Source organism: Hippoglossus hippoglossus, chromosome 5 (genome assembly GCF_009819705.1).
Source record: "Hippoglossus hippoglossus isolate fHipHip1 chromosome 5, fHipHip1.pri, whole genome shotgun sequence".
NCBI classification, from domain to species: domain Eukaryota; kingdom Metazoa; phylum Chordata; class Actinopteri; order Pleuronectiformes; family Pleuronectidae; genus Hippoglossus; species Hippoglossus hippoglossus.
The window spans coordinates 13,006,568-13,022,989 of record NC_047155.1 but is presented as its reverse complement, the minus strand read 5'-3'; the positions used below and the strand labels follow the sequence as shown (position 1 = coordinate 13,022,989).

Sequence of the window (16,422 nt, the reverse complement as noted above, 5' to 3'; positions counted from 1 at the left end):
GTATGAAGTGATGTCAACCAGATGGCCTCTTGAATAGATAACAGTTAGTGTGAACTGTCAAGTCTAGTGTATTACCAGTGCTGGCCACTGAGCAGCCACCCCGCTACATAACCCAGAGTTCCTGTTTAGTAGAGCACGTAATCAGACTGTGCCACCAGCTGCAGAAGAAACGCAGCACAGTAGTACTCAGTACTGTGCTGCCACGCAGTGAGGCTGAAACAGTGCTGATCATCCTGTGGTGGGAAGTCTCACAAGCAGGAGGGTTTTTTTTTCCTTGTCGTGTCCAGTTGTGGAAAAATAGATTTCACCACAACCATAACTGTGACACATACTGATTGCCTTCCTGACTGAGCTGTGCTCGAGCAGCTTCTTCTCCCCTGCTGCTGACGATCTGTGCTGCCTGTCAAAACACTCCGAGCTCTGGGCACCGTCGGACTGCAGTGCCAGCAATCCCGAAACAACTGTCAGTGCCATGCCTGGAAATCCAGCCGCTTGGCTGTCGCTGACTGACGCTGAGCTTCTACTGTCATCTTTGTGCCCCCCCCATCTCACTAAACACAACCAACCTAAATCTATATGTCCAGGTAAAATTTCAAGGCTGCAAAATTGTCAGCAATACCTCAGAACTTAAATTTAATACTGAGGCAGCTCATCTACAAAATGTCTAACGTGAGAGGAGTGACTCTGACGCATGTAATCTGAAGGGGGAGGGGGCCGGTATCTGCTATTACTTCCGACTCTGCCTTGACAGGAGAGAAAAACACAGGCAGTTCTGTCTGTGGGAGGAAGTAGAACTGGAGGTCAGTGTGCAGGTGAACTAATAGCCACCCCCTACTGTGCCCCACAGCACCCCAATCTGCACAGGCCCACCACTACTGAAAGGTCACAGTTGTCAGCAGCCCACAGGCTGATGTAGGTGGACAGGCAATCCCATATGAAATAAAACTGGCTAAAAGGTAAGTTTCCCTCTATGTTACTCGAGCTGACAGCAGAACGCAGCTTAATAAAGGTGACACTGCCCCAGTGCTGGCCAAGCTGACAGCAGGTTCAAGGTGACAGAGGAGAAGCAGGTGGGTAGTTAACCGCCCAGCTGATAACAGATTCCCAGGTGGATGCTGGGACATAAGCAACAGACAACACGGCCGACCAGGGGTGGATTCTTGTCGAGAACAAAGACTGGGCGGGCAGAACTAGATTGGAGCTGCATGGGACCTGGAGGAGTCGAAGCAGCTGGTCTATATTTAGATCTGCTGTGTGTGTGTGTGTGTGTATTAGAAAAGTGCACAATGTGAGAAAACGCTTCTCTTTTGTGAGTGTGGAGACATGCAAGGCATGCTAATTACAAAATGTGCTCATGTGTACATGGTAGAAAAATCCTCTTTCACTATGTTACAGTGAAACATAGACTTAATGACGTATGAAGTAACAAGTCAAGTTTAGAGCTGAGAGCAATGGTCGGACCACATTGCCTTCAATACACACACACACACACACACTGCATAGAATTCTCCTTTTACCAAACCCACAGTGACTGCATTAGCCTTTATGGTTGAAGGTAGAAGTTTTTCTTCTTCCCTGACTCAGTTGATCTCTCCCTGTCGTACTCCTCCTCTCATCATCAGAGTCTGGATCTCTCATTGGCTCTCCCTCCCTGCCAACCTCTTCCTGTTTCCTCATTTAGTTTTATTAATTATCAGCTACAGACCACTTTAACTTGAGTAACAGCCAAATGTGATTGGGTGTTTCAGCAGGAAAAGGGCAGGTAGGGAGAGACCAACTGAGCTGGCGAAAAGGAAGAAATACTACTTTTAACCCCAATGGCGAATGCAGTACCCGTGCCAGAGGACTATCCTAACCCTAACCCCTAACCCTAATGATTAAAATGCACTTTTGAATGCTACGACATTCAATTTAACCTTGAACACATTGAAAAAATAGTCGCAACTATTTGATTTGAAATGTGACAGGTCCAAATCCTCTGCTTTTGGCGAAGAAAGCTCATGGGCACTGACTCTTTTTCTCCTCATAATAAACATTGTCTAAATTTAAAACCAAGCAGGTTCCATCCAGCTTCCCCCTGCATTTCAGCACCACTGCCTTTTCAGCCTAGAGGTAGCTGGGCATAGCAAATGCTTTCATCCTCTCCCTATCCCGTGTGCAGTGAAGAGGCTCCATTACAAAATTATATCAGATGCAGGCTCAACCAGGAAGAGCTCAGGCCTCATTTCCAAACTAACAGTGGCTGACAAGACAAATTAAAGAGAAGAAGAGGGAGTTGCTTCAAAGCCTGAAAGAGGGAAAGCGGATTTGAATATGGTCTGTCAGTCTGGGAGGCCCACAGGCCATGATTTATGACTGTGGGGGTAAAGTCTCATTCCGATGAGCCTCCGCCTTACTTTGACGAATCAAGGGTTGGGTAATTTACTCAGCCGCTTGAGATTAAGGAATAATTTTAGTGGGAGTATCTGCTGATGTGACTAAATATCAGGGATTTAAACCCTCACATACTGTAGTAAGGGTTAACGTTACTGGTGCTGAAACGATTAGTCAATTAAGTGATACGCTGATGGACAGAAAATAGATCATTTGGATTTTGATGATTGATGAAATGTTCCTACATGTCTAATGGTAAATGGATTTGATAATCATTTCTTTTTTGGTACATGTCAACATGTCATGCGATTAGATTGCTCTGCTCCAGCCAAGTGCTCTAGTATGCTATAGACACATTTTGCTGGTACTTTGTGGACTGAAGGACTGTTCCTACAGACAGCCTGATGATACTAGGTTGCTACATCCTCAAGGATGGCCAGAGAAGCAATGCCAGACGCCATTACCGCCCAAAATTACCCCCTATATGTGGTCTTTACTTTTATCGTCTTCAAATTCTGCTGACGTCACACCAACGTGAACCGCTAATCCTGTTCCGTCTGCTGTGTGTTAATGCAGCGCTAATGGTAAAGCACTCTAAAAATAGACACATAAAACCATGGTTTAAGCTGTGTGTGTTTTTGTAAAGCTCACTGTGATAAATTCATCTAATAAAACTTAATACACAAGAGATGTGAAATCGTGGGAAATTAAATGTAAGGAAACATCGCTACAACCTAAAGCACAAGCTGTATGAAACATGCTAATACAGGTCAATACATGTCGATATCAAATATCTTTTTTTCCCTGGAAAGTGTCAACAAGATTATTCTGGGATTTTTCTTTCAACACAAACCAGTTTAGAAACAAATGTCACTGTAAGCATCACAAATGCTTTTACAGAATCCTGTTAGAATGTGGTAAATGTCATCCGGTGCATGGTGTGCGGAGTGTGCTGCACTACCACTAACTAATGTGCACAAGATATTTTTTTTGTTAAAGAATATTGGAGAAGCAGAATATCTTGTTTGTCTACTTTTTCCCTCGACAGTCTGCAGATATATGACTGAATCATGCCACGTCTGTTTGTCTGAAACTAAACAAACAAACTGTGAACCATACCACAGCCAGACTCTCAATCACAAATCTTTTCCCTTCTTTGACCGTCGGCAACACATTATGGTTTTTGCAGTGTAGACACCAAACGTTTCCTTACAGTTGTTTGGTCATGCTTGGTGTCTCCACAGCCACAAAAACTCTGCCGCCATTAGGGAGCCGAGTGGTTCAGTGTCTGGCTGGAACAGCTGCTGGCCGCACCAATCAGTCTTAGTCATTTCCAGGAGCTGCTCTTACTTCAGCACGAGACGGAAATAGACCAGCGCTTGCTTTTTACTGTTTAGATGTAACTACAAATAATGGAAATCGCCCCCAAAAAAGCAAAATGAACCTGGCCTCTGAATTTCAGCCAGTCAATGAAAACCTTTCATCAAATCCCAGCAGCCCTGAGCCTCTCCTTTAAGTGTGGATTTGATCCTTTAGGGGGAGATGCTCAAAGCCGCCGTTAGTACTCTGAGAACAACAGCAACTGAAAAGAGAGGGACGACTCCAGGAACAGCTGAGAAAGCAACTGGATGAAATTATACATTTTAATTCTCCTTCCCAAATCGGTCCCTTCTCACAACTAGGACCGGGACGCCACCTTTACCTGTTGTGTCAAAAATAAATATGACTTCCCAGTATTAATCTGTACACACTAACACATACATCTGCAACATCAGTGCCTTCATGATGCTGTATTGTTCTATGTTTTTCAGCAGCTCTGTATTGCTCAGTGTGGCTTGTGTTCACACGGTTTTACCTCCTGCATGCAGATTTCGGACCCTACACTTACAGCTCTGCTGCCAGCACATAGATAAAGAAAACTAGGTTAAGCATCTTCAAAGACTTGGTAATGCATACTGGATTTGGAGGCTGTGGCGATGTATTGCACCGCAGCATTAGAGGCATCAGACTAATGAACACTGCAAAGAACAGAGCCAGTATCGATCTCTGCCAACAGAGACATTTGAACAATACTGAACAATCTAATTTGTTGAACAGCACCTCTTGCCATATGCAGACATTAGCAACTGTTGAAAGAGGGATGACGCTGGTTCCAAGGAAACTCAGCATTTTAAAGTCATTGGCTTCCAAACGGGGTGTTCACTAGATTTAAATGTACTGAAGAGGTAAGGGTTTTTTTCATACATTAAATGATGAGCAGATGTAAATCTGGAGGCTTCCTCCAAATCCTGCCATGATAAGACTTTTAATCAAGCTCCTGAAGGAAGAATAGATTAGTGCTGCTTTCAGCATTCCCGCAGAGAGCAGTAAGGCAGTGAAGACAGAAAGGGAAGGAGAGTTATGTCTGACAGAAGCACCCCAGTGTCCACTAATATATAAACAATGAAGTATTGCTGGCATGTTATCAGAAGATATATCTTTTAACTTAGACAGATACCATAGATAACAATTACGAGTTTAATACTAATAAATGACCAAATACACAGTGCAAGCATCATTCCCTTTTAACAACACATTTAACAGTTTATTTTGACAAATTTTAGATAATGTATCTGTTGAATGTAAATAAGTTTGATTGCAGTTAACTCAACTGGACAGTTTGGTCGTTGGGTCACCTCTGAACTGTGGATCCACTGATCTGATTCTCCCTTTTCCCAAATGTATCCTTTTATCTCTTACTGTTAGAAGCTAATTGGAATGGTTTTTATATTCAGGGTAAAATCAGGCCAAGGTTTGACCGACTGAATTAATTAATTTTGTAAAGACATCGTCAAAGAAACTGATTAATTGATTATGTCATGGCGATACCCCATTCACTCAATAAGGCCGGTCTGAGTGCTGATACTGATCCAATACATTAGATTAGTGCATCTAAGGGTCGAGTTTAATAGCGAGTCTGGGGTCAACTTCAGGCAAAACGCAGGATCTACAGATTATAACCTGCAGCACATGTAATAGCTGTTGGGAACTGGACGTTGTGGTGTCTGTTGGAAATATTCACTAAAGACTAAATGTTATTTTTGATGGAAATGCCCTGTTGGCTTGAGGAACTCACCTGGCAGGCCTGGTAAAGCAGCTGGTGCTCAAACTTTTTGATGCCGAGGATATTTTGGAACATCTCGTACAGCTGGTCCTTGCTGAGGATTAGTTCGGAAGCCGCGCTCGCGGTCATGCGTTGCTGTGCCTTGCGTGGATCTTCGTCACCACGGTAGATGGTGTCAAACTTGGCCATCCAGGAGCTGAGGACCGTCTCCTTGCTCAGACCGTCGATCTCTGGAAGGCTGCGCACGCGCTTCTCAATGTGCCTCTTGAACACTTCCCTGAAATCATTGGCCGAGAAGCCACCACTCTGGACCATTTTAGCCACACGGTCACTCTTCAGGAACACCTACAATGTGAGAGACCAATGTCAATAACTGTAGTTGAGCAAGAGTTAAACATTCACAGAAAAGAAGCACTTCTTTTAAATGAGCAATGATGAGAATGAGACTTCTGGATAGACTCATATTTACAGTTCATTTCCATGCAAGCTTTTCTGCAATTTCTCTCAAACAGTAAATGTCTGTCTGCGTCAGCAAAAGGAAACCGTTAAACTGTTTTTCTTTGAGTTGAATAAAAAACATTAACTCGACACGGCCGAGACTGCTTTCTGTCCCCTGCTACTGACAGACTGACAGAGACAGACAAGGCCATATTGTCACAGCATCAAGTGAAGTAACCACCAGAGCTGACGGTTTTGTCACTCTGACAGTCACATTTTGTTCTCAGCATCCATTATGGCTAAAAAGAAACAAGTACTGTCCTGAAACATTACGGTACAATGGTACATTATCCTTGTCATTGGGTGTACGTCTCAGTGGATAACAAAAGCGTGCAGCTGAAATGAATAAGATCTCAAGTCAGTCTTTTGGTTTCCGACCACAGCGTAAGGAACATTTTTGTTCATACATAATGTCACTAATAATCGTCGCTGTCACTGTTTCAATAAAGAGGCCACTTTAAGTGGATGAGGAAATTAGTATGAATTAAAAAATGTTTGTTAATTAAATATATTTTGAGATAAGTGAAATACACACTGTGGACGAGGTGCTAATTTATCTAAGAGAAGAAAAAGTTAAAATACGTATACGTACGAAGTTTTTTCAAGTTAAAATGTGGCCAAAGAATCAGTTTTTCCACAATCGTCAGTGTGGTAATAAACTCTGGCAAAGACACTTCTTCAAACGAGAAGTGGGCCACATTGATTTCTCGTGTTGACAATTATTCTTATCTTCAGCATATTTTCCAGGATGTTTTACACAGCTTCTGTCACACAAGTGCAATAAGAAATATCATTTTAGCTGCATTTAATGGAAAGTACTTCAAAACATAATTGTTTCAACAGCCGCTGTCACAAGTCTTAGATGACATTAAAAAAGGATATATTATACAGCTCATCTCGAAGGGAGGGCCTTTAACACCCAGGAACACATTTTCTAATGGCATTTATAACTTTATAGTAAAAGGTTACAGGAAACATAAGCAGAGCTACAATGTGAATTATGGTTATGTCATATTCCATGTTTCATATACGCATCTTCACACTGCTATTCACTTTATAAAATGTGTTTGGGTAGAATTTGGTTGCACTCATTATGGTCCATGACACTTCTGCTCCTCACTTTCACTTGAGCCTCTTTTGCAGTGAGCATCATTATATAAGTTTGGGTACACAGAGTATGTTAAAGCCTTCATCAGGTTCATTTTTAAAACCCACACTTTTAGTTCTTATCATATTACTTTTTACCCTCCCAGCTTTAACTGCTAGTATATTTCACATTTACATTCAATATTATAAACTACGCAGGGGTCATGCTGTAATTAACTTCCACCGCAGTCTCTATGTGTTTCCTGATGGGTCCAATCTCAGACTTCAGTTTTTCATAATGGCTTCGCTTGTTTTTCCATCAGGGATTTGGCCTTTAACGTACCCCACTATCTGCCGTGCCTTTTGTACTGTATGCATCGTAATAATGACTTTTTCATCTGCAGATTGAATAGTGAGGTTGGAAAAGATGGCTGTGTCAGCCACACGGCCTGACTCATAATTTGTGCAGTGAAAAGCTTCAGCCACCATTTTACCACTCAGCCGTCTGAATACAAGCATTCTGACATGGAATAGCAAGAGACTCTGGTTCTTTTTAGACTGAAAGCTGTCCGCTTCCTGGTTTAAATATGCTGAAAAGGTTATGCAGAGGATATGATGCATAGACGACAATGCTGTTGTCGTGTGTCATTAAATTGTCATAAAATTGCTATCTAGGTGTGAATTGCTGATGAACATCCAGCAGCATTTTTTGTAGAGGAAAAGACAGGCATGCACATGTACGAATGACGTAAAAGCACGAGGCATTTGGTGACTAATTTGAAAGCGTCACGTCCCCAGACAACAAAATGGTTGACTGTGATTGTGCTGTTACTGTTATGGCGAGTTGGTACCTCATGATAGCTCTGCACAGCGTTAATGAACGCTTCATCAGCCACAATTTGTGTATCGCCGTTGAGGAAGGCCTGGAAACGATCCTTGGTCTGCTGAAGCTGCTGCTTGGTTATCTGTGGGAGCAAGAGCAAACAGGATAGAGTGTGAAAAGATACACATGTTAGTTTAAGCAGTGGGAATACAAGATCCATTCTGAATGGGTTATTCTGGGCACAGGGTATAAGCAGAGCAGCCCAAAAATCAGTTTCCGACAGTCAAGCTCACAACACCTCTGAAGGTAGGCCACAGGTCATCCTCACCAAGTGATTCAAATCACACAAACTGGCTGTTCTCACTGTGCATCTCAATAACAAGTTCCTCGTGCTTTCATGTTGAAACAGGTCCAACACCTCTGCTGACTGCATCTGTTTGAGTCAGAGATTCTGACTGAAGGTGAGAGCAATACTAAGATTGACTGAGAGCTTTGCTTTGTCGATACAAAGCCTGCAGGATGGCAACCAGTGTCCCCAAAGGCTGGTCAATCTTACTATCCTGTTTACTATCACACGTGATTTAAACCCCAAGGTAGCTGGATTCTTCTGCTCGGAGGATACCCCTCCCGAGCCTGAGCTGAGAAATCCACCACCCAGACCAAAACCTACTCAACTACAAACGGCTCTGGTGGACTTTGTAGGTCACGGTCCGATGGAGCCAAAATAACAACATCATCTGCAAACAGACGCGATGCCTCCGTAATAGCACCCAAAAGGATATTTTCCAGGCCTCAGCTGTGCTTTGATATCCTGTTCATGAATGTTACAGGAGAGGTGAAAAGGTTCATATATATATATATATATATATTCCATATAGTTTTTTCAATAAATTTTTGTTTCAATCCTTACTCTGGTCTATAGGTTCTTGTCTTTCTGGTTAATGTGTCGGTGACCCAACAGTCAATACACTGATGATCTCCCTTTGACAACTGCCTTCACTTCTGCAAGTGACAGACTTTAGTGTAGGAGTGTGATGGAAAAGTACCACATATCATGTGCCTGTGAGGCAATCTCAACACCATCTGCGTGTCCATCATATCTCCCCAACTCTGTTCCAGTAATGTTCAGAAAATGAGGTTCATATAACATAAAATGTATCTGTCAGCAACCAAGAACCTGATTTTGGTCTAATATGAAATCTTTATGAAAGTACAAAAACACACATATTATATTTAGAGACACAAAGACAAAGAGATGACCTCCACATTGCTGTCAATGAAAGCAAAACAAATACAAATTAAATTTTCATTTCACTGCTTTTTCAGCCAATTCATGATTTTTCTGGTACAACAAATGTCAGCATGATAAACCACTCAGTGTCCAAACATGAACGATCCACATACAACACATAACAGAACATCAACATCAATACTTGTGCTTCTCCGTCAAGATTTTGAATCTATTCACCTTGGCAACAGCTTGATGTAAGATTAAATGGAAAGCGTGAAACATCCCTGCTATGTTTTAATCGACCACGGTGTTCTAGGAACATCCTGAGGCAAGAAATGTTACTGTTAACAACAGCAGACAAATCAGTCGGGTCTATTGAGACACTCGGAGGCTGAAGTCAACCTACTCATTCCTTTCCATTCGCCTGTCAATTTCTGATAGAGCGAGGAAACAACTCACTGAGACAGTCTAATGCAACAGTCCTGCAATAAATCATATCTTCGTTAAGGTTGAAATGTTCATTATTTTACCCAATAAACTTGCTTTGGATTATCTTTTGTCGTAATGTACATGATGCAATGGTTGAAATCCCTGTGATACACTTCATGATTGAGTCTCTAATGTAGAGACTTGTGTTAATTAATGAGACCGTGCTTTATTTTTCCCTCGAGAATACATTATTAAATTCTGAAATAGCAATAATTCTAAGTGGTAATCTTGTGTAGCGAAAAAACATCCTAATTAAAAAAATAACAAAGTGAGCATTCATGTAATGAACAAAAATCACATTCAATAATTTAAAAAGTAAGACAGAAAAAACATCAGGTTTGAATAATATTTAATGTATAAAGGTAGATCATAAAGACTGTGCTACTATAGAGCAGTCATAGACATATGGTAGTTTCCTGAAAACAACCAAATACAACTAAGCACTTGTTTATAGAACGATGTTACGCGTGAAACCAAAGGTGTGTTAAACAATGCAATAATTCCTCATGACAGCTTCAGAATCTTATTCAATGATTTAAAATCATTTGCTGTTGTTGAGGTGTTTTACATATTATTGTAGTTTGTGTGTTGTGTTGTTTTGAGAGTTTGTCGACTTTCAGTTGCCTACAGTGCATTGTACGCCTGCACAGATTAATCATGTGTAAGCGTGTGGGCTTGTGCCTACATTTATTTACCTCCTTTATTTACTAGTTTTACTAAAGGTCCAAATTCAAATTTTCATTGTAATTTTTTTAGTTACAATGCATTTTTATTTAGTTTTTCCTTCAAGGTGAATCACGTGTGGGTCAAATGTCGAAAACATGCAAAACATTGCATTCCCAAACTTTGACCAGCAGCGGCCACTATATTGCTTATGAACACAGTTTGGTAACAACCTGCAAAAGAAATCGAGCAATTGCTTGATGGATCAATTGACAGAAAACTACTTTGATAAACTATTCATTCTTAACAGTACCATTTATGATGTTAACCTATAGCTTCAGGTGTTTGTTGAATAAAACAAGCTTCCGGAGGGCAGCCATTTGTGATCTGGGAGACAATGGTAATTTTACTCTCCTTTTTTTTTAAATGTATTGATTAATCATTGAGTGTGTGAGCTGACACTGTAGCACAAAGCAGGAAACCAGTGAAAACATGTCCACTTCTTAACCAAACCACAGTTCGACCACATTAAGTATTTAAGACTTTCAACGCTGCATCAGTTTTATTTCATTGCTGATTAGAGAACTGTGCTGATTAGTAGCCAAGTTGATGGATGACAGGAAATGCCTCCATTTTCATCAGTATTACCAAACTCCCAAGACGTACTTTCCTGCTTTGCTGGTATTGATTGTCTCTCTGTGGCTCTTATCAAGATTGCACTGTTACAACTGTGATTCATTGGCTTGCAATGAAGTAGGCAGTGACATTAATCACCCTTCACATATCAATAGGAGAGATGTGCTCACTGCATTGGCTTGATGTACAGTAACTTCATTACAGCTCAAAATGACTATGGATTAGAGTTTATAGTTCGACCATGTGGCTGAAACAATATTGGAGTCACTGTGAAATATTTAATGTCGAGAATCTTTCATCTAAAAACTGGCCTTGTAATAAATGATAAGCATTTTTGTAGTTTAGGCAAGGCAAGGCAATTTTATTTATAAAGCACCTTCCGTACACAGAGGTAGATTCAAGGTCCCTTATTTTTCAAATAATGACATAAAACTGTAATTTTTTATGTAATACCCATTGATAAACATAACGTAATGTCGATAAACAGACATGTAGTAAAAATCTTTCAGTTTCAACTACAATTTCAGAGTATCTGTGCTGCATCTTAAAACCCACTGAGCCTTTAACCCAGGTCCATGGTATTAAGCCCCCTCAGGCACATATCTTGTAAAACGTAAGCTGCCTTTAGTGATTCTTCAGTGAACTGAAAAAGATTTCTACATATTGCCCCGTTTGTCACAGTTTTTTTTTCTGGAGTGCAGAAAGAAGTCCTTTTATTTGGTACAAAATGATAATCCAGTCTGTCATCTACAACTTGACAGATACTCCAAAAAAATGTTCACAGCTGTCGGTCACCACCTATAATGTCATGGGGGGGATGGTTACATTTGAGATATTGTAAAGACTATTCAGGGCTAAAGCTGGGATTTTAATATTACTGAGTCCACTAATAAATTGTGGTCGACTCGTGTTGTGGGGACATCTGTTTATTCACTGACATTATGAGGACACAAAGCAAATACCCATAATTTAAATTTTAAGAAAAATTTCAAGTTGAAGACATTTAGACATGTGTGTATGTGGGTGTGTGAATAGTAAGGAAACATGCATTTGTTATATATCACCATTTGACACCAAAGAAAGGAACCAGACACTAAACCAGTAGGTTACATAAATACACAGTAATTATATTTAACGATTCTCTTCATATTATTCTCATTCTTATTCTCAGAATTGTTTCATCAGCATGGCTGGTGAGTATTCAACGTATTGGCTGCAGAGCAATGATGAGAGCAGTAATTAGTTAATTGAATGCAGTATATACTGAGGCTACTATGAAATTCAGCGCAGTGAGGCCGCTCCTCTGCTGACTCACTATTAAGCTTTCCCTGGAAGTAACATAACATCTAAAAGGCAAGTTAAATTAAGGTGTTTTCCAAAATTAAATGGCCCCAAATTAAATGGGCAGTTTTCAGCGGTGGGCAGTTGGTAAATGCACTTCATCAAAAAAAGCACTGAGGCAACATCCAAATGCTGCCAAAAAACGTGCAAGGCTATATAAAAGGGAGAAATGTGAGTAATGTACTGTTCAGGTTTGTGTGGAGGGTAAACTTTCATGCAGTGAAAGAGATAACGTCCAAACTGAACCCTCTTATTGTGTTTAAATCTGTTTGCTCAGGAAAGAGTTGTTTCCAATGCTGATGTTGGTTTTCAGCAAACACAGTATGGTTGGCTCCCCTCTCTAGACAAAGCACACTTTACTCGTGTTGCAGATGACACCACCGGCCCACATCTGAACAAACAGCAAACCCGGGCGCGGCAGAGAGCGCTGCACGACAGCTGCACAAAATCCACCAGCAACAAGCGTCATCAAACACCAAACGCCAGCATCATGCGGCGACTGTGGTCATAAAAGTACAATTATACAAAGACAGATGCACACGCTATTATCCCCAAACCATACACGCTCACACAGCTTTGTCCTGAAGACACACACAGACACACACAGCATTGTGTCAGTAAACACCACCCGACCAGGGTCGTAAACAGCCAGGTGTGCACTCTGCAGACTTAGCCTGACTCACAAACCGGGAACTCTCACTCTGTATAACCAGTCTCCACACTGTTGTCATATTCAGGAGCTGTGGCCCCGCTGATACATAGAGGAGAACACAGTGTTCACAACCAGCTAAGCCCCTTCTTGTAACAGTCATCCATTATCACACCACCAACTCACTGGCAGCTGCCACACAGCTCAACTGGTTCCTCGTTATGCTCATTCAGTTACTGGGGAGAAAAGCCTACGCAATGTAAACGGTACCGACACCGAGAAGATGAAATCAATGGGACAATTTGCATTAATTTGGTCCAAAATAATAAAATCAATCCCGTCCATTACATTGCTTTGCATGTTTGACACTGACAAATTGAGATTCCTTAAGTGGTAGTGTGCTCTGTCTGTTTCTGATTCCAACATTTTAATAAATGCTTTATGTAGTCATGTATTACCTTCATGGTCTTTTTCTTGTGTCATTCTGTCTGTTCTGTGCTGATTTATTAGTATTTTATAGTTGACCATTGTGTATTTGTCTGAAATCCCATCCAGTGACGTGCATCGCAAATTGTCTGTAGGTTCATGCTAAGTACTTGTGCATATAGAAATAAAGATAATCAAATAAATAATTCATGCATTGTTTCAATGAAGCAAACTTTCCAAATGTCGCTGTTTGCAGCTCCTTAAATATGAGATTTCTAAGCTTCTCCATATTGGATGTAAGTCTTGATGAGAATTGGTGTTGAACTCTTAGTCAGACAAGCTTGAGTCATATTTAATGATTGCGCAATTGAAATGAAAAGCTCAACTGATTTTTTAAATCATGAGCATTATTGTTAGTCACAGCTTTTATGCGTAGCTAATAAATAGCATTTCTCTTAAATTTAAAAGGACACTTTTATGCCCTGTACTTCAAAATCAAAATCATTATAGCACAGTTCATTCACATGAAAGCCCAACAGATCACTGACTGTTCTTAGTTAAATGGTGCTGTATGGATGTTAAAGCTCCGATATTTAACTTAAAAAAGGCAAAGCTTGAAAGTATCGATGAAAAACTAAAATGTCTCATAATGTTTTAGAAAATAGCGTTACTCAGCTTTGGCTCAGAATAAAAAGTCCCCCATACTGCACTGCTGCAACTGTGGAGGATAAAAACTGACTGTGGGTTGGTATCTGTGTCCTTAACTGGTGCATTACCCTCATCAAGACTCTTAAGACATAAATCCTGTCCTGCTAACCTTCCATCACAAATCACTTCTTTCCCTGTCCAGTCAATATATCTCACTCACTCTATTTATTCCAGTGTGCTGGTCTGTTAGTCTTAGTGGGCACTCAGTAAGGTTTGTATCTCGGTTAAAAGATGAAGTGACTGTCGATCAAACATATTACATTCATCAGACTTGCTTTTTACGTCAGTGTTTAGTAAGACTTGGAAATCAAAGAGTAGAAGGAGAAGAAAGCTTTTTTCACAAAAGTCTTATGGGCAAATAAGTTGACAGAAATATTTAAAGAACCAGTGTGTAGGATTTTGTGACGTCTAGCTGCGGGGCTGCAGATCTAACGGAATACTCCCCCCCTCTAAACTCCCTTCCAAAGCAAGTAGGAGAACCTCCAATGGCCTTCAGGTGAGGTAGAAACGCAAAAGGCCCCCGGCCCCTCGAAAGCCGCTGTTTTGGTTTGTTTATTCTAGGCTATAGTAGAAAGATGGCAAACTCCATGCAAGAGGCTCCCTGTGTAGATACGAATGGTCCATTTTAAGTGCAAGAAATGCAACAATTCTTAGTTTTGAGGTGATTGTACATGAAAGAAAACACGACACAATTCAGAATTTCATTTCTGCCAGTAGATCCCCACTAAATTGTACACACTGGTGCTTTAAGAGGTGAGTTGTCACCTGCTCTCCCCCTTCCATGCTTAAAATCTGTCCCATTGATAAAGGCCCAAAACTATCTTTAAAAACATGTTTTTGTGAAAAGTAAACTTAACTTAACGTGAAAGCTAAACAGGAAATAGTTGGAAAAAAACTGAAGTTATCTAATTCTTCATCTCTGATTCTCAAGCTTCAAGAGGAACTAGTAACATAATTAATGTTGATAATGCTTCTATGATTTTTCATCAATGACTGTAATTAGAGGAATTATTTTTATAGTCTCAGACGCAGATGTATTTTTTGTGTTTGACGGGGGGGGGGGGGGGTTGTGCGGTGGCTCTGTTTAAAGGGCGTGGCTCACAAACAGGTAACAGTCATAATAACTCAGGAGAAAAATGTTTGAGTCTGTGAGGCGAACCTCCTCATGGCTGCACCAGGCTGCTGTTCTTTATGACTCAGTGAGAGTCATCAGCGAAAGAGGGAAAGCGAGGTCTAACAGAGGCGAGCGGTAATGATCTGGCTACAGCTCTTACCTCTGTCTCTTTCTTTAATATGGAAAGCCAGCGCCGCTAATCTCTTTTTCCCCATTCAAACCCGGAGTGATTTTCCCTTTGAAGCAATCTCTCATATGGTTCACCGCAACAGCACAAAATGCATCCATGGCGCTCACCAAAACCAACCGCCTGCCTTCACAGACACAGAGGAGATGACGTGCAGCCTCACATTGTGTAAAGATACAGAAGTTTTCTTGATTCATTTGTCAGTGCAGTCGCTGGTATTGTTCAGACAAGAGCACACTGATCAATGTGAGGTTGTTCCCGCCGTCCACCAGTTTCAGCAACTACTCACTATTGAGTTTAAAATACACATGTCAATATGAACATCTGGATGGAGGTGAACGTGGGCCCCTTCTTCCAAGATGATTCATTTCAATTAGAGCTGAAACACTGAGTCTATTAATCAATCACTTAATTAACTGACAGTTCATTTTATTCAAGCGAAAAGCCCAAACTGTTAATGCTTGTTGGTTTTACTAACACTTTATAGAGGTACACTCCATAGTTTTGGCTCATACAGTGCATCAGACAAAACAAAGCAGTTTTAAGAGGATTTTTTTACAAGCTTTGTTTTTTTCTTGACCAAAATGATTGATAGAAAATAAAATAAAATGTCAAAACCGTGCCCCTATGAAACCACATTTAAATTCCCTACATCCAGATTTCATTAGTATCTGCAGAGTGCACGCACTTTTCAATACTGGTTCCCTAAATGTGCCTGATTTCTTTTTTCATCAAGATCCATTTGCGAAATCAGGGTAAATGTTGAAAAACCCATCATCTCACTATGTTAAAGGAAGTGAAACAAATTCCTGGAATCGCTCCCTGATCTGTTTCTGCACCAAAATTGATGGGTTCTTCTGCGACCGTTACCACATCTGTCCACTGAGTTCTGTGGCAATGCATCCAGCTGTTTGCCAACCAACAGACAGACAATGTGAAAACATAACCTCCTTGGTGGAACAAATCACCAATAAACCTTAGATGCAGCGCTGATTTTTTTTGTAAAGGTTAATCAGAATCATCACGATGAAGGTGATGATGATGTATCTGCATTTTCCACTTTGCCAACCAGAGCTGCAGATGCCTTAGATCTAT

The 16,422-nt window shown here is 40.8% G+C and overlaps 1 protein-coding gene across 20 annotated transcripts in view; it reads right to left on the bottom strand.

Annotated features, from left to right (window-relative positions):
- cadpsb (Ca2+-dependent activator protein for secretion b) overlaps nt 1-16,422 on the bottom strand; it is a 61,472-nt gene that overhangs the window by 38,365 nt on the left and 6,685 nt on the right. For all 20 annotated transcript variants that reach the window (XM_034586303.1, XM_034586319.1, XM_034586320.1 and 17 more), the window contains exons 2-3: nt 7,912-8,025; nt 5,489-5,821 (exon numbers count right to left, since the gene is read on the bottom strand). In XM_034586303.1, the coding sequence (XP_034442194.1) occupies nt 5,489-5,821; nt 7,912-8,025 (447 nt within the window). The remainder of the gene's footprint in view (nt 1-5,488; nt 5,822-7,911; nt 8,026-16,422) is intronic.